Here is a 17782-nt window from a genome sequence, read left to right on the forward strand (position 1 = left end):
TCGACTTGCGCTGCAACAGATTTCTACAACATTTTTCACATGTTGCTACCAACCTTTTATTATAATGACAAAATGAAAAATGTCATCGCCGAAAACATAATTCTCACATATTAGTGTTATTTAACACTAACTCATAGGAATTTGTGGTTTTGGGTGGATTATTCCTTCAAATTAAATGTCCAGTGTTTCTGGATTTCTAACAAATATATATTTTTTAATATACTGAGTGATCATTTTCCTTCCAAAACCCCACCTTTTGGAATTAAGTTTCTTTTTTCCCACAGTTTCTTCTGTGGTCACATACGAGTATAGGATGAGTCGACAACATTGTTTTGGTATGCGTTAACAGAATATATATATATCACTTTTTTAAATGTATATTTTCCTCTGGACAGTTACACCATTCAGGAACGTAAACATGCTTGTTGTGGTTACCTGCATGTCTGTATGTGAACATTAAGGTTGCATGTTTTGGAGTATTCAGTGGTGGAAACTTCCCATGGGAATTAACGGAAATATATGCAAATGAATATTAATACCATTTAAATGTAGGTGTTTTTTTTGCGTTGGATATTGACCATATCATGTGGAGACAAACATAAGGTAAAAGGTTTATCATAAGTAGACATAATTGCAAATTATGAAATCCTTCCAATAGAAATAAAAAAACAATTTAGTTACGAATTTAACTTTAATTAATTTAGTTGACTCTTCACATGGGATGATTTTCAAAGAACAACAAAAGTGAATATTGTGTGATCCCCAATGATCCATCGCATCTCCCAAAAATGTTTTCAACATACATCTGTGAAATAGTAGTCTAGAAACTAAAGCTTTGGTTGTCTACCTCTCAGGCTTCCATGTCTTCTCCCTGGACCTCCTCAATGTCCACTTCTTGAACATCAGACTCTGAGGACTCATCTTCACTGTCACTTTCCAACCTTGTTGAGGATGGCTTGTTGTCAGGCTCAAAAAGTCTCAAATTTTTCAACCCTTGTATTGGTCAGCCTGTTGCGTGCTTTGGTGTGTGTGTGTTCCTAGACAAGGACCAGTTGTGCTCTGAAGTGGCTGATGTTGGGAGGATTTGGAGGATGATGGGAGGCAACAGGGAAAGAGCCTCAGATCCACAAAGTTCCTTCCACCAGGTGGCTGATGAGATGTTGGAACGACTGCCATATTGCATCTCCATCCCAAAGCCCTTGCTTGGAAGTGTACTACGCCAGACTGCCAAAAACCTTGCCTTCATCCAGGCCAAGGTGGCAAGACACGGTTGTGATGACACCATAGGCCTTGTTGATCTCTGCACCAGACAGGATGCTCTTGCCAGCATACTTGGGGTCCAACATGTATGCTGCCTGAAGGCCATACACACCTCAGAAGTCTTCACGCTTTTTGATATATTTCTGAACTGCAGTTTCCTCTGCCTGGAGCAACCGTGAAGTGGGCAGGAGAGTACGGATTTCCTCTTACATCTGCAAGCAGAGTCTGAACATCAGACAGGATGGCATTATCTCCCTCAATCCGTGCAATGGCTACTGCTATAGGTTTCAGGCTGCTTACCACTCTCTCCCAAAATACATCATCCAGGAGGATCCTCTTGATGGGGCTGTCCATATCGGCAGACTATATATATATATATATATATATATATATATATAGCCATTTCTGGGAGAAACTCCTTCCCCTCCAGGAGACTGTCAAACATGACGACAACCACCCCAACGGGTGTGGCTTGGCAGCTTCAATGTAGTGCTCTTATTCTTCTCACTTTGCTTGTTGAGGTAGATTGCTGCTTTAACTTAATGACCCTTCACATAACTAACCATTTCCTTGGCTCTCTTGTAGAGTGTATCCATTGTTTTCAGTGCTATGATGTCCTTGAGGAGCAGATTCAATGCATGAGCAGCACAGCCAATGGGTGTGATGTGAGGGTAGGACTCCTCCACTTTAGACCAAGCAGCCTTCATGTTTGCTGCTTTTTCTGTCACCAGTGCAAATACTTTCTGTGGTCCAAGGTCATAGATGACTGCCTTCAGCTCATCTGCAATGTAGAGACTGGTTTCTCTGTTGTCCCTTGTGTTTAGGCTCTTGTAGAATACTGGTTGAGGGGTGGAGATTATGTAGTTTATTCCTTGCCCACCAACATTCGATCACCTATCAGAGATGATTGCAATAGTCTGCTTTCTCTATGGTTTTCTTGACCTTCACTTGAACTCTGTTGAACTCTGCAAATGAGTAGATGGGGGTGTATGCTGGGCGAAGAACATTCATAAATCTCTTCCAATACACATTGCCTGTGAGCATCAGAGGTGAACCCGTTGCAAACACAGTTTGAGCAAGACATTCATCAGCATTTCTTGGACTACGTTCCTCCATTCAGTCAAAAAATAAAATCTGATTCCAGGATGGCCATGAGCTGTTGCTATCTATAAGGTGTCTGATTCATAATTTTCACCTCGAATAGAAGTAGAGGACAGAGGTTGCTTGTTGTGAGCGCTGAGGGAACATTATGCACTTGGCCAGATGATTCTGCATCGTTGTTGCATTCTTCACATATGATTTGGCACAGTATTTACAAATGTACACACCTTTTCCTTCTACATTAGCTGCAGTGAAATGTCTCCACACATCAGATAGTGCCTGTGGCATTTTCCTGTAAAGATGAGAAAAAAAGAGAGAGAAATACAATTTTATGTACAGATAAAAAGTTAAGCAGTTAGATTAAACAACTTCTTTGTAAGATGTTTTAAAATGAAACATGTATGTAAACAGGTGAATTAACATTTCAGTTAGCAGGCTCACGCAAGCTAAAACCCACATGGTAGCAAAAACGAACTAGCAGAAATTGTTAACAAGTTAGAAATGATTTAAACACACTTTGCTGTAGGTTACTATTTACTAGCTAACAAGAAATCATGTCATATAAAATATATTGACCCCACCCAGTATTGTAATCAAAACTTACCAGAAAGCATGTAGTTCTCGGCTCAGACAGTGTAGTAGTGTGGGCTCTAGCATCTCATTAGTGTACCAGCTCTTGAGAATCAGCTGTACATTCCATTGAATTGGGGATAGTTTAACCAAAATATGCCACACAACCTAGAATTGCCTTGTGTATCCCACAAAGAAGGTTCACTGTTGTAAGCGAACTATTTTTTTTATATGAATTTAAGCAAAATTCCCAGGCTTAACTTCCCATGGAAATTTCCAGAATTTGTGTGCTGTCTTGTTTGACCGTGGGCTCTGTGTGATCTAGTTGTTTGCTGCGCCGTCACTCACTGTCCCCCTCTGCCTTTTTCTCCCCCCCTGTCTGTGCAGTCGGCGAGGCTCAGGCCTGGGCAAGCGCGGGGCAGCCGACGCTCGCCGACAAGAGAAGATGGCCGACTCGGACAACAACCAGGACGGGGCCAACTCCTCGGCCGCCCGCACTGACGAGGCCCCGCAGGGGGCTTCAGGTACAGGTATCTACTGCTGCTAGAGCACAGAGTTTTTCCTTCTCAGCTCGCATGGTCAGGCAAAACTCAGTGGTACACTACCTGCTTGTGGTAGCAGAGATTCTCTCCCCATGGCCCTTTAGTGGCTCAAAACATTTGGACTATCCAAGAATTTCTGGTATGTGTTTGGTTTAAACGCCTAGGAGCCAGCCAAAGCTTGGTGTAGCCTCTGCTTGGTTTGTGTGTGTCTACACTAAAAGATCATTGACTTTATTCCTAGCCCTGCCTGGGTTTGTATACCCTTTAAATCAAATTTAATTTTATTGGTCACATACACATGGTTAGCAGATTGCCATTGTAGCGAAGTGCTTATGTTTTTGACAGTGCAGCAATATCTAACAAGTAGTCTAACAATTCCACAACTACCTATTACACACATCTAAGTAAAGGAATGGAATAATAATATATAAATATATGGATGAGCAATGACCGAGCGGCATAGGCAAGATGCAATAGATGGTATAATTTACAGTATATGCATATGAGATGAGTAATGCAAGATATGTAAACATTATTAAAGTGGCATTATTTTAAGTGACTAGTGATCCATTTGTTAAAGTGGCCAGTGATTTCAAGTCTGTGGGCAGCAGCCTCTCTGTTAGTGATGGCTGTTTAACATTCTGATGGCCTTGATATAGAAGCTTTTTTTCAGTCTCTCGGTCCCAGCTTTGATGCACCTGTACTGACCTGGCCTTCCTTATGAGAGAAATCGGTTGTCATTCTGATAATGAAAATAGTGGTGTAACGGTTCTTTTTTTTTTCTCTCTCCAGCTTCTAGTTCAGTGGCCGGAGCTGTAGGGATGACCACATCCGGTGAGAGTGAGTCCGATGACTCTGAAATGGGCAGACTCCAAGGTATGACGATCACAGCTTTCCTTAGATACAGGTTCCAGGGGCCTCCTGAGTGGCGCAGTATTCTAAGGTACTGCATCGCAGTTGCTAGCTGTGCCACTAGAGATCCTGGTTCAAGTCCAGGCTCTGTCGCAGCTGGCCGCTACCGGGAGACCCATGGGGCGTCGCACAATTTGCCCAGCGTCCGGGTTAGGGGAGGGTTTGGCCGGCAGGGATGTCCTTGTCCCATCGCGCTCTAGCGACTCCTGTGGCGGGCCGGGCGCTTGCACGCTGACACGGTCACCAGGTGTACGGTGTTTCCTCCGACACATTGGTGTGGCTGTTTTCCGGGTTAAGCAGGCATTGTTTCAAGAAGCAGTGCGGCTTGGTTGGGTCGTGTTTCGCAGGACGCATGGCTCTCGACCTTCGCCTCTCCCTAGTCCGTACGGGTGTTGCAGCGATGAGACACAAGACTGTAACTACCAATTGGATACCATGAAATTTGGGAGAAAAAGGGGTGGAAGTTAAATATATATACACACACACACACACAAATTGATACAGGTGCCAATGTTCCTGTCTAAGTTCCCTGTCAGCTCCTGTTGGTGTTGCTGGGTCTTTGGTTGTTGTCTAACCTGGCTGTTTTCTCCTCACAGCACTGTTGGAGGCCAGGGGTCTACCCCCACACCTCTTTGGGCCCCTGGGACCCCGTATGTCCCAGCTGTTTCACAGAACCATAGGCAGTGGAGCCAGTAAGTACTACACTTTGTCTGTGTCCAGAATCCATTTAATTACCACTTAACATCTGTAAGCAAGATGTTTATATTCTCTCAGGGGAGGTGTTGAGTTCACTTATGTCTGTCTTTATTCTTCTAACCTGCTATTGACTCAACTGTAATCCAAGTGTATGCTCACTGCACTCCTGGCAGGGCCCATATTAAAAAAGTTTCTCAGAGGAGGAGTGCTGATCTAGGGTCTGATCCCCTCGCCATATAATCTTATTCAGTTTGATCTTAAAGGCTAAACTGATCCTATATCAGCACTCTTGTGAATACTGTCCCTGCTGTTTAGTCTCTACTCTGACCTGCTTTATCCCATTTCTCCTCCCAGGCTCCAAGGCTCAGCAGCTGCTGCAGGGCCTTCAGGCCACCGGTGACGAGTCCCAGCAGCTCCAGGCCGCCATCGAGATGTGCCAGCTGCTGGTGATGGGCAACGAGGAGACGCTAGGAGGCTTCCCTGTGAAGAGCGTGGTGCCAGCTCTGGTGAGTCACTCAATGCTTTGTCCACATTTTTGTCTTCAGTCATTTTACACGGTCTTGATTTGCTAAGTCTCTTATTCCCCTCTTCTCTTCCTCACAGATCACATTGTTGCAGATGGAGCATAATTTTGACATTGTGAGTATCCTGAGCTATCTTTGGGGGGGGAGTGATATTTGATTTTCACCATGACATTAGGCCTACATTGCAGGTGCTGAAATGTTTCGCAAACAATGTGCAACACTGCACTCTGTCTCCTAGTTACATTTGGTTGCAAAAAACTGTACCTGAGCAGCGTTAACTGTATGGTTCCAGCCAACATGGTTGCTTTGTGGTTATGCTTGTGAAAACTGTATCTTAACCCGTGACTCTGCTCAGATGAACCACGCCTCCCGTGCTCTCACTTACATGATGGAGGCGCTGCCTCGGTCCTCTGCTGTGGTCGTGGACGCCATCCCGGTCTTCCTGGAAAAGGTAGGATGACCCCCTCTGCTCAGGTTCAGTAGGCACTAAACACACGCTTTGAAACGGTAACGTTCTCATTAAATTTTAAGTACTACCTAGTCCTTTGAAAACATGTCCAACCAATTCATGCCTTCTGAATGCACCCCAAGTATTTCTAACCCACACGTTGTTCTTCTCTTGCCTTCCGTTTCTGTCATTCTCTCATGTTCTTGTTCCCTCTTCATTCAAATGCGGTCATAAACCGGTGGTGGATATGCTAATGGATCTATCTCTCTCCTCTTTGCCTGCAGCTTCAGGTGATCCAATTCATTGATGTGGCGGAGCAGGCCCTGACTGCCTTGGAGATGTTGTCAAGGCGTCACAGCAAAGCCATCCTGCAGGCTGTAAGTGTTGCTCCCTCTGTCTCCCACCTGTGGCTCAGCTCTGCCTCTCTCTCTCTCTCTCTCTCTCTCTCTGTCATCATCTCTGCTCCCTACCCGGGTCTCATTGGCTCACCTTAAAATAAGTGTTAACGGTGGTGGCTGTATGATAGCTGTGCAGCAGGTTTTCCGTTAGCCGGAAATAGACGGCTTTTGAAAACAAGAAATAAAAATAGTCGATAAATAAAACTGTTCCCGGCCAAAATGATCGGGAGTAAAAAATATCCCCTTGCAAAATAATGCTTTTTATTAATTGAAATATCAGTCGATTGAAATACAGTTGACTGTCATGCTTATCATTCTATAGGTTAATTACATATTTGTTATTATTAAATTGGCCTTAGTATTTTCATTAGTCATGTATCTTGTTTATCCAACACAACTATCACAGCGTACAGAGTCTATTTTGAGCAGGATTTCACCTGCAGCTCCTCAGCTGTTTGCTGCTGGAGTAAAACAAGCTTTTATAAACCCTATTTGCAACTATTCTAAATGCAATCGCGTGTTAACAGTTTTGGTTCATGATTTTAAAACAAGCTATTTTTATTAACTTGTAATTGAAGCGTACCTCCCATTCAAGTGCAGGCAACAGGTTATCAGCTCTTCACACACCACTTTACAATGTGAGCTGGAGGCAGTATGCATTTTGATTTTTTTAACCTGATAGTTTTATTTAATGAGGAATGTCTTACCTTGCTTCAAAGTAGCCTATAGGCAAAATCTGACCGTGGAGGCAATTATTTTCTATATACTTCATAGGCGGTGCGTGAGTTTCAAGTTTGGGAAGTTTGTGTCGTACCATTTCTACCGTTCTGCATGCCAGTTATGTTCATATGCGCATTTTCGTGGAACAGTCATTTTAAAGAAAAGGGAACAAATTACGTTTTTGTTTCTCAATTATTGTCACGTGGTTACTCATAAAAATCTGAATGATTCCCTATCCTTGTGTTTAACTGTGGGGTGTTTCCTGTGTCATGCAGGGTGGCCTGGCTGACTGTCTGCTGTACCTGGAGTTCTTTAGCATCAACGCCCAGAGGAACGCCCTGGCCATTGCCGCCAACTGCTGCCAGAGCATCACCCCTGACGAGTTCCACTTTGTCTCTGATTCTCTGCCACTGCTGACCCAGAGACTCACACACCAGGTACACACACGTTCAACTTTTACATACTCTGTTGCATGTGAGGTTGGTGTTGTCTGTGGCATGTTACCTGTGAAGATGCGTCAATTGTCTAATGTGGTTATCCCCCCCTCCCCTCCACGTACAGGATAAGAAATCTGTCGAAAGCACTTGTCTCTGTTTTGCCAGACTGGTGGATAACTTTCAACACGAGGAGGTGAGTGAGGCGGTTCTACTCGACACATTTCTATGGCTCTAATATCTTTCACCCTCCTGAGCAGACCCATGATGAGGTCATCACGATGACTGACCTTTGACCTCTGTATGGCCATTGTCCACAGAACCTGCTGCAGCAGGTGGCCTCGCGGGACCTGCTGACCAACATCCAGCAGCTGCTGGTGGTCACCCCGCCTGTGCTCAGCTCGGGCATGTTCATCATGGTGGTGCGCATGTTCTCCCTCATGTGCTCCAACTGCCCCTGTCTGGCCGTGCAGCTCATGAAGCAGAGTGAGTGGCTCACAGACCGACACACACACACACACGCTTTCTATCGGTGCGTATTTACACTTCTCACTTGAATAAAGCCTAACAATGCAGCTTACAAAATCTTGGGGAAGTTAAATATATAATGGCAGTCTAAATGCCTCCAAGGCTAAAGTCCCTGACTGTGTCTAAGCCAGTTGCCTGTGGAAAGAGTGAACTAAGGACGTTGTCTTTGTTCAGATATTGCAGAGACTCTGCGCTTCCTTCTGTGCGGAGCGGCCAACGGTAGCTGCCAGGAGCAGATTGACCTGGTGCCCCGGAGCCCACAGGAGCTCTATGAACTCACCTCACTCATCTGGTAAGGAACCCCCTCTGCTGCTGCGTTCAACGTTACAACAACATTTTCTGCCCCAATGGTGGACGTACATAAAGATGGCGGCCTCCATGCACTCACCACATGCCTTGTTTGCGAAGTTCACTGATGCACTTTGCTAACTGTCTTTTTGTTGTCTCCCCCACCACCAGCGAGCTAATGCCCTGCCTTCCTAGAGAGGGAATCTTTGCTGTGGACCTCATGCTGAAGAAGGGCAGTGCCCAGGCCACAGAGGGGGCCATCTGGCAGTGGAGGGACGACCGGGGCCTGTGGCACCCCTACAACCGCATCGACAGTCGCATCATTGAGGTAAAGAACAGACATGCTGCTCCGCTCCATTATAGGGACTTTCTTTTCATCCAGACTTGGGGCCCAGAGTTTTTCCTCTTCATGTTGTCCGGGAAAACTCTTGGCCCTACCTATACTACAACAAAGTAGACCACCTTCGTATGTTGTGAGCTGTGTGAATCCCCTGTGTAGCCCAGTGTTACACTAACGTCTGGGGGTGTCTGGTTCTCTCTTCCTCTCCAGACGGCCCACCAGAACGGAGAGGACGAGATCAGCCTGTCCACCCTGGGCCGCGTCTACACTATCGACTTCAACTCTATGCAGCAGATCAACGAGGACACTGGCACAGCACGGGGTATCCAGAGGAAACCCAACCCCTTAGCCAACCCCACTACTGGTGAGAGACACGCCACCATTTATTATAGTGATAGACTATCCCCAAACTTGTGTCAGTTGTATGCATCTTGTGTCAGTTGATCTAGTATAATGCCCTGATTGGTTCTGAGACTAGCTTTGTTCACCTAAATTTATAGCTTGGTCCCTGCCCCAAGTTATTGGTCCTTTGAACAAAGTAGTCCCATTTAAGGAAAGATTACCTCTTTCCCAATGGAGAAATGCTCAAGAGAGGCAGCTCTTACAGCATCTCTTGGTAAAGTTTTGTGAAATTGAACAGGCCATGTTTTTATTCTGCACTAGCTGATGGAATCCAATTTCTCCTTTTGAGTCAAAAGAACGATCAAATCTTACATGAGTTTTCCCCTGTCTGTCCCCCAGGGGGTCACCAGGAGGTGAGGCGGGAGGATGCACGGGCCCAGCTGATGAAGGAGGACCCTGAGCTGGCCAAGTGCTTCATCAAGACCCTGTTCGGGGTGCTGTACGAGGTGTACAGCTCGTCGGCCGGCCCAGCCGTCAGACATAAGTGCCTCCGAGCCATCCTCAGGATCATCTTCTTCGCCGATGCCGAGCTCCTCAAGGACGTGCTGAGGAACCACGCTGTGTCCAGGTGAACTTTTGCTCTCAACCTTGGGGTGCTCTTGAGTCAAGATGTCTGCCTCCATGGACAAAAAGTAATAGCCAGTACAGCATGTGTCTTTACACTACACCTGACCCTCAGTATTTGTCTTTTCCCTTCTCCTAGTCACATTGCCTCCATGTTGTCCAGCCAAGACCTGAAGATTGTAGTTGGCTCTCTGCAGATGGCTGAGATCCTCATGCAGAAGCTGCCCGACGTATTCAGTGTCTTCTTCAGAAGAGAAGGTAATGGATCCTGTCTGTGTCTCCTCCCCAGAGGAGCTGACCTGTAATGATCAAAAACACCCAGCTGAAATACAGCTCTTTTCTAGCACCAGGAGAGGACCTGTTATGATGGATCCTCAACTGCTATTTGAGCTTCAATGTATTTTAGAAAAGTCCGAAAATTGATGTCACACCGCAATGTACTTTGTCATGGACCACAGAAAGCTGTTTATCCAGCTAAATGTCATAGATTTTCCCTGATTTATTGAATCACAATTTCTTACGCCATCCTCTTCAATATCAGAGAATTGGGAAAATAGGAATTTCAATGTATTCCATCTGCCCTCCCCTCTCCAGGTGTTATGCACCAGGTGAAGAACCTGGCTGAGTCAGAGGCCTTCCTTACAAGTCCCCCAAAGGCGTGCACCAGCGGCACAGCTAGCCTGTGTACCACCACCATCAGCACTGCGACCACTACGGCGGCCTCCAACGCCACCCCAGACCTGGGCTCGCCTAGCTTCCAGCACAGCATGGACGACTCACTAGACCTCAGTCCACAGGGGTGAGAACACGAGGACTAAATGCATGTGAATGTGCACGTATGATGGGTCAGATATACCACACAGAAGTAAACTCTCATTCTCCTCCATAGAACAACATTAATCTGTCCCTCTCTCCTAGGCGGTTAAGTGATGTGCTGAAGAGAAAACGTCTGCCTAAGAGAGGGCCCCGAAGGCCCAAGTACTCTCCTCCCAGGGACGAAGACAAAGTAGACAATCAGGGTAATTGTTGTTATTGGAACTCTCCTACAATCTAAGACGGGATGCAAATGCTTCTCACAGGTGACACTAAAGCTAAATGTCAATGATACATTTGTAGCACTAAAGGTACAATTCCTTGACCAAAAGTTTGTGGACACCTTAACATCTCATTCTAAAATCATGGGCATTAATGTGGAGTTGGTCCCCCCTTTGCTGCTATAACAGCCTCCACTCTTTTGGGAAGGCTTCCCGCTAGATGTTGGAACATAGCTGCGGGGACTTGCTTCCATTCAGCCACGAGCATTGGTGAGGTCGAGCACTGATGTTGGCCGATTAGGCCTGGCTCACATTCGGCGTTCCAATTCATCCCAAAGGTGTTTGATAGGGTTGAGGTCAGGGCTCTTTGCAGGCCAGTCAAGTATGAATCTGTATGGACCTCGCTTTGTGCACGGGGCATTGTCATGCTGAAACATGAAAGGGCCTTCCACAAAGTTGGAAGAACAGAATCGTCTAGAATGTCATTGTATGCTGTAGCGTTAAGATTTCCATTTACTGGAACTAAGGGGCCTAGCCCGTACCAGGAAAAACAAGCCCCAGACCATTATTCCTCCTCCACCAAGCTTTACAGTTGGCGCTAGGCATTGGGGCAGGTAGTGTACTCCTTGTATCCGCCAAACCCAGATTGGTCCGTCGGCCTGCCAGATGGTGAAGTGTGATTCATCACTCCAGAGAACGCATTTCCACTACTCCTGAGTCCAATGGCGGCTAGCTTTACGCCACTCCAGCCGACGCTTGGCATAGGGCATTGTGATCTTAGGCTTTTGTGCGGCTGCTCGGCCATGGAAACCCATTTCATGAAGCTCCCAACGAACACTTCTTGTGCTGACGTTGCTTCCAAAGGCAGTTTGCAACTGAGGACAGACTATTTTTACGAGCATCAGCACTCGACGGGCCCGTTTTGTGAGCTTGTGTGGCCTACCACTTCACAGCTGAGCTGTTGTTACTCCTAGACATTTACACTTTACAATAATAGCACTTACAGTTGACTGGGGCAGCTCTAGCAGGGCAGAAGTTTGACGAATTAACGGTGCCACGTTGAAAGTGTCTGAGCTCTTCAGTAAGGCCATTCTACTGCCAATGTTTGTCTATGGAGATTGCAAGGCGTTGTGCTCAATTTTATACACCTGTTAGCAACGGGTATGGCTGAAATGGCCAAATCCACTAATTTGAAGGGGTGTCCACATTCTTATTTTTGTAATATATAGTGTGTGTACTAAACCAAAATATAAAAATAACATGGAAAGTGTTGGTCCCATGTTTCATGAGCTGAAATAAAAGATCCCAGAAAAAATAAAAAGCTTATTTCTCTCAAATTGAGCACAAATTTGTTTACATCCCTGTTAGTGAACATTTTTCCTTTGCCAAGATAATTAATCCACCTGACAAGTGTGGCATATCAAGAAGCTGATTAAACAGCATGATCATTACACAGGTGGACCTTGTGCTGGGGACAATAAACGGCCACCCTAAAATGTGCAGTTGTCACAACACAATACCACAGATGTTTTGAGGGAGTGTGCAAATTAGCATGTTGACTACAGGAATGTCCACCAGAGCTGTGTCTAGAGAATTTAGTGTTAATTTCTCTACCATAAGCCACCTCCAACATCGATTTCGAGACTGGCAGTACATCCAACCAGCCTCGCAACCGCAGACCAAGTGTAACCACACCTGCCCAGAGGACCTCCACATCCGGCTTCTTCACCTGCGGGATCGTCTAAGGGGGTGCTGAGGATTATTTCAGTCTGTAATAAAGCCCTTTTGTGGGGAGAAACTCATTCTGATTGGCTGTCCCTGGCTCCCCAGTGGGTGGCCCTATGCACTCCTAAGCCCACTCATTGCTGCACCCTTGCCCAGCATGTGAAATTCATAGATTATGGCCTAATGAATTTATTTCAATAGACTCATTTCCTTTTATATGACCTGTAACTTGGTGAAATAGTTGCACTTTGCGTTTGATGTTTTTGTTCAGTAATATAAACGTGTAGGTTTTTTACTATGACATTGTTTTGCGTTCATTCAAATCAACACAATTCACCACTGTATGTTATCTGCAGCCAGCCGCTACTCTGGCTTGACTGTTCATTACTAAGTGCAAGAGCAACTCGACGTGTGGCATCGTTGGTCTCCATGTCTCTTTGTGCCTGGACTCCTGGTATATCTGTCGAGACAGCCATTTATGCAGAATGCAAACTGACGCCTTGTGATTTTCTTTACCCAAATTAAATAAATGCATCGTGACTAGACTCTGGTGTCTATTTCAAACTACTGTAGCAGCGTTTCCCAAACTTGGTCCTGGGCATCCCAAGGGTGCAAGTTTTGGTTTTTGCCCTAGGCTCTACACAGCGGATTCATATAATCGACTAATCATCAAGGGTTGATTATTTGAATCAGCTGTCTAGTGCTAGGGCAAATACCAAAACGTTCACCCCTTTGAGGTTCCCAGGACCGAGTTTGGGAAACGCTGAACTATAGTGTATCATTTGAGACAGACTTTGTCATGTTTCATCCTGTGACTAACCATTTTCCTGTTTCTACAGCCAAGAGTCCTACCACTACTCAGTCCCCCAAATCCTCCTTCTTGGCCAGTCTGAACCCCAAGACCTGGGGCAAGCTGGGCGCCCAGACCAACAGCACCAACTCTGAGCCCTCTCGCACGGCCGGGGTGAGCGGCCTGGCACGTGCCCCTCCCAAGGACTCAGTCTCCAACAACAGGTAAGACGAAGACTAATGTTGTTATGGTGATGACAACAGTGTTGCTTTTATAGCAGTGTTGGTAGTACTGATGATAAAGTTGGTAGTTGTGGCGATTATAATAGTTGTGTTGGTGATTATCATTAGCTCGCTCAGAATGTTATTAGGGCTGCGTTCATTCCGAAAAATGGTGTGAAACGTTCATTTAAACGGAAACGGTGCTGTTCTGAAAGATCAGTTAAAAATTGTGGAGGGGATGGGTTGTGCAAATATGAGGATTCAAAATGCACCGCTGCCCTTTTTTTAAATTAGTCACTCATTGCTTCAAGCTACACCACACAGAGCAAACGTACTTCAGTCTGTTCGAGAACATTGAACGTTTTGGGGAAGGTGTCGTTCAGTAAAAACTGTCACGCAATGTAGCAAGTGTTTAATCCAGGGGTGTCAAACAAATTTTGCCCTGCATTCGGCATTCCCCGAGGTCCTGAGAGCCGCACTTAAAATTGAATGGGTTTGCGGGCCGGATCTGGCACTTGGCCGTATGTTTGGCACCCCTGGTTTAATTGATCGTGCCTTCAATTCCTCCTGGATCCAAGCTCTCTCCCCTCGGACAACCTCCTCCAATGGGTTTTGAGAGGGACTTACGGAATTAAGGACTGGAGGAAACAATGATTTGACAGCTAGTAATATCTTCAGACAACCCTGGTGAAGGTGGTGGTGATTATAATGATAGGGTCCCCCCCCCTCACAGGGACAAGATCAAGGCTTGGATCAAAGAGCAGGCCTGTAAGTTTGTGGCCCGCTACTTCAACACTGAAAAAATTGATGGCAGCAACCCCGCACTGAATGTACTCCAGAGACTCTGCACCGCCACGGAACAGCTCAGCCTTCAGGTACTGTACTCCACAATAGTCTCCTGTGTTGTAGTGTTGCGCACTTTGACAGTAAATACATACTCATTAGTTGACATCTTGGAGTCTGCTTTGCCGACCCTGTTCGCTAATACTAATTTGCAAAAACTGTTTGTTTTGCTGTGCTGTTTTGATGGTACAAGGTACTATTTACACTGCTAGCTAATGACAAGGTAATTAAGGTACGGTAGTGAGTGACTTGGGATATGATAACATTCTTGACTGCTGTCACCCCCCCCCCACCCCCTAGATGGACGGTGGCGTGGAGTGCCTCGTGGAGATCTGCAGCATTGTGTCAGAGTCGGATGTGTCGTCGTTCGAGATCCAGCATAGCGGCCTGGTCAAGCAGCTGCTGCTCTACCTGACCTCCAGCAGTGACCGTGACCTGGTCAGCCGTGACATTCGCCTCAGGAGGTTCTTGCACGTCTTCTATGGCTGCCCGGTAAGTCTGTGTTCGGCTGGGCAGATGCACAGAACTTGAATAAGATTCTATTTCTCTGGTCAGAAGCTCGTCTTTCGCCAGATGAAGACTTTCATCCTTTCTCAGTATCCAGTGAATGACAAGAGAGCCAACTCCAGTCTATAAGTCCATGTAGACAGAGACTGGAGCTCAAGGCCCTAGTTATTGGCGATACAACTCATGGCTGTAAATACAGTATTAAGCCAGTATGAGGGTTTGCGCTCAGGCTAGAATGAATAGCGCCTGGTGTGTAGGAGTAAAAATATCTAGACTTCAAAAGGTACTCCCTCAACAACGCCCCGCCCTCAGTTTTGTGACCTACTTGAGTATTGCATCTATCTATTGCTTATTATATTGTTATGTATCCTAGACCAGTGTTTCCCAGCTCGGGTCCTCAAGTACCCACAACAGCACACATTTTTGTTGTAGCCCAGGACAAAAACACCTGATTCCACTCATTGAGGGCTTGATGATTAGTTGACCAGTTGAGTTGGGTGTTTTTGTCCGAGGCTACAACAAACATGTTGGAGGGACTGGAGTTGGGGAAACACTGGCCTAAACGTTGTCTTTTACTTTTTTTATTATGTGACATTTGAACTGTCAATTATTTATTTTTTATAGTCTTCTACATATTCCCTGTTATTATACATTGACTTCCTATTCGCCATTATCAAAATGAACTATAGCTGCTTGCTCCAGTTACGCACAGCAGGTGTCTTAAGTACATGTCTCCTTCATTTGTTTGTACAGCACAGATGAAGACATAAGGCTGAAACGTATGCTCCTTTTTTATTTATACTGAACAAAAATATAAAGGCAACATGCATGAATTTCAAAGATTTTACTGAGTTACAGTTCATATAAGGAAATCATTCAATTGAAATCAATTCATAAGGCATTATCTATGGATTGCACACGACTGGGAATACAGATATACGTCTGTTGGTCACAGATACCTTCACAAAAAAAAAAGTAGGAGTGGATCACAACCAAGTGACCACCGTTTGCCTCATGCAGCGCGACATCTCCTTCGCATAGAGTTGATCAGGCTGTTGACTGTGGCCTGTGGAATGCTGTCCCACTCCTCTTCACTGGCTGTGTGAAGTTGCTGGATATTGTCGGGAACTGGAACATATTGTTGTACACGTCGATCCAGAGCATCCCAAACATGCTCAGTGGGTGACATGTCTGAGTATGCAGGCCATGGGAGAACTGGGACATTTTCAGCTTACAGGAATTGTATACAGATCCTTCCAACATGGGGCTGTGCATTATCATAAGGTGATGGCGGCGGATGAGTGGCACGATAATGATCTCGTCACGGTAACTCTGTGCATTCAAATTGCCATCCATAAAATGCAGTTGTGTTCGTTGTCCGTAGCATAGGCCTGCCCATACCATAACCCCATTGCCACCATGGGGTACTCTGTTCACAACGTTGACATCAGCCAACCGCTCGCCCACACGATGCCATACATGTGGTCTGCGGTTATGAGGCCGGTTGGACATACTGCCAAATTCTCTAAAACAATGTTGGAGGTGGCTTATGGTAGAGAAATTTAATGTTAATTTCTCAGACAACAGCTCTGGTGGACATTCCTGCAGTCAGAATGCCAATTGCACACTCCCTCAACTTGAGACATCAGTGGCATTGTGCTGTGACAAAACTGCACATTTATTTTGTGGCCTTTTAGTTTTCCCAGCACAAGGTGCACCTGTGTAATGGTCATGCTGTTTAATCAACTCATTGATATGCCATACCTGTCAGGTGGATGGATTATCTTGGCAAAGGAGAAATTGTCTCTTAACAGGGATGTAAACAAATTTGTACACAAAGATCTCATTTTTGTATATGGATTTTAAAGAATTAGAATTTTTTTCAAGCATGGATTACATTAAGTGTGTTATTTTTGTGTCTCGGCCTCCTTGAACCATTTGAACACTAAATACAGCGACACAATTGACTGCTAAACCATGCTTTGTCAGCTGTTTTTTTTAACAACGGCGGAGTTCAACAATGGTTATAGCTGGTAGGAAACAAATGGAATAAAACTGACAAAGGGAGGAACTACCTAAACTTGTCCAATAATAAATGCTTATTTTCGTTTTCTGTTGCAAAATATTTTTATACGGTGTGCCGTAATGAATGCGACCCTAGTCTTTGCATGTTTGAAGCGTGTCCCTGCTGTGTTTTGCACTTCCAGATCCCGGGGATGGAGCCGGCAGGCCGCCTGGAGCCGTCTGAGAACGGACCCCTGCTGTCACTAGTGCACAAGATGAACAACTGCCTAAGCCAGATGGAGCAGTTCCCTGTCAAGGTGCACGACTTCCCCAGTGGCAACGGCAACGGGAGCAGGTTAGTTCATTTACCTAGTCCCAGCTCTTCCTTCAATTTCTTCCTTTTGTTCCACAAACATTCTCTTTTAATGTCAGTCATTCACTTGTCCATTTATTAATGTGTGATGCCATTGGCCCTATAGAAGTCTATATGGGTATAGGTGAAGGGGACTTGCCAGTATTTACCTCTAGCATTATGATTTTGTCTGTTGACGTGTGTCTCTCCTTCAGAGGGTCTCAGGCCCTGAAGTTCTTCAACACACACCAACTCAAGTGTCAGCTGCAGAGGCACCCGGACTGTACCAATGTGAAGCAGTGGAAGGGGGGCCCGGTGAAGATTGATCCCCTGGCCTTGGTACAGGCAATTGAACGTTACCTGGTCGTCCGAGGTAAGAACTGGGAACTCTCACTTTGCATTGAGTTACTGACTTAAGCCCTTTCACTCCGTGAGGACATAGATCACGCACAAATGATCTTCACCCAGCTGGGCTGCTTTCTCAAGTTCCTTCCCAGAGTATTTCTGTTCTTCCTTCTCTGTTGGCAGAATAGAATGTCTCCTTGCATTGCTGACATTAATGGATAACATGCTGATGTG

General features: G+C 45.5%; 1 protein-coding gene across 7 annotated transcripts in view; it reads left to right on the forward strand.

Annotated features, from left to right (window-relative positions):
* LOC120028963 (E3 ubiquitin-protein ligase TRIP12) overlaps window positions 1-17782 on the forward strand; it is a 51484-nt gene that overhangs the window by 20002 nt on the left and 13700 nt on the right. For 3 of the 7 annotated variants that reach the window (XM_038974243.1, XM_038974244.1, XM_038974248.1), the window contains 22 exons: window positions 3319-3461; window positions 4266-4349; window positions 4982-5077; window positions 5436-5587; window positions 5685-5720; window positions 5961-6056; window positions 6338-6430; window positions 7447-7608; window positions 7733-7801; window positions 7926-8091; window positions 8308-8425; window positions 8593-8749; window positions 8972-9125; window positions 9503-9731; window positions 9867-9985; window positions 10322-10526; window positions 10646-10746; window positions 13326-13500; window positions 14231-14372; window positions 14641-14832; window positions 17055-17206; window positions 17419-17576. In XM_038974243.1, the coding sequence (XP_038830171.1) occupies window positions 3319-3461; window positions 4266-4349; window positions 4982-5077; window positions 5436-5587; window positions 5685-5720; window positions 5961-6056; window positions 6338-6430; window positions 7447-7608; window positions 7733-7801; window positions 7926-8091; window positions 8308-8425; window positions 8593-8749; window positions 8972-9125; window positions 9503-9731; window positions 9867-9985; window positions 10322-10526; window positions 10646-10746; window positions 13326-13500; window positions 14231-14372; window positions 14641-14832; window positions 17055-17206; window positions 17419-17576 (2999 nt within the window). The remainder of the gene's footprint in view (window positions 1-3318; window positions 3462-4265; window positions 4350-4981; window positions 5078-5435; window positions 5588-5684; window positions 5721-5960; window positions 6057-6337; window positions 6431-7446; window positions 7609-7732; window positions 7802-7925; window positions 8092-8307; window positions 8426-8592; window positions 8750-8971; window positions 9126-9502; window positions 9732-9866; window positions 9986-10321; window positions 10527-10645; window positions 10747-13325; window positions 13501-14230; window positions 14373-14640; window positions 14833-17054; window positions 17207-17418; window positions 17577-17782) is intronic. The other 4 variants (XM_038974245.1, XM_038974246.1, XM_038974249.1 and 1 more) reach the window with 2 other exon arrangements.

Source organism: Salvelinus namaycush, chromosome 34, assembly GCF_016432855.1.
Source record: "Salvelinus namaycush isolate Seneca chromosome 34, SaNama_1.0, whole genome shotgun sequence".
In the NCBI taxonomy this organism is placed as follows: domain Eukaryota; kingdom Metazoa; phylum Chordata; class Actinopteri; order Salmoniformes; family Salmonidae; genus Salvelinus; species Salvelinus namaycush.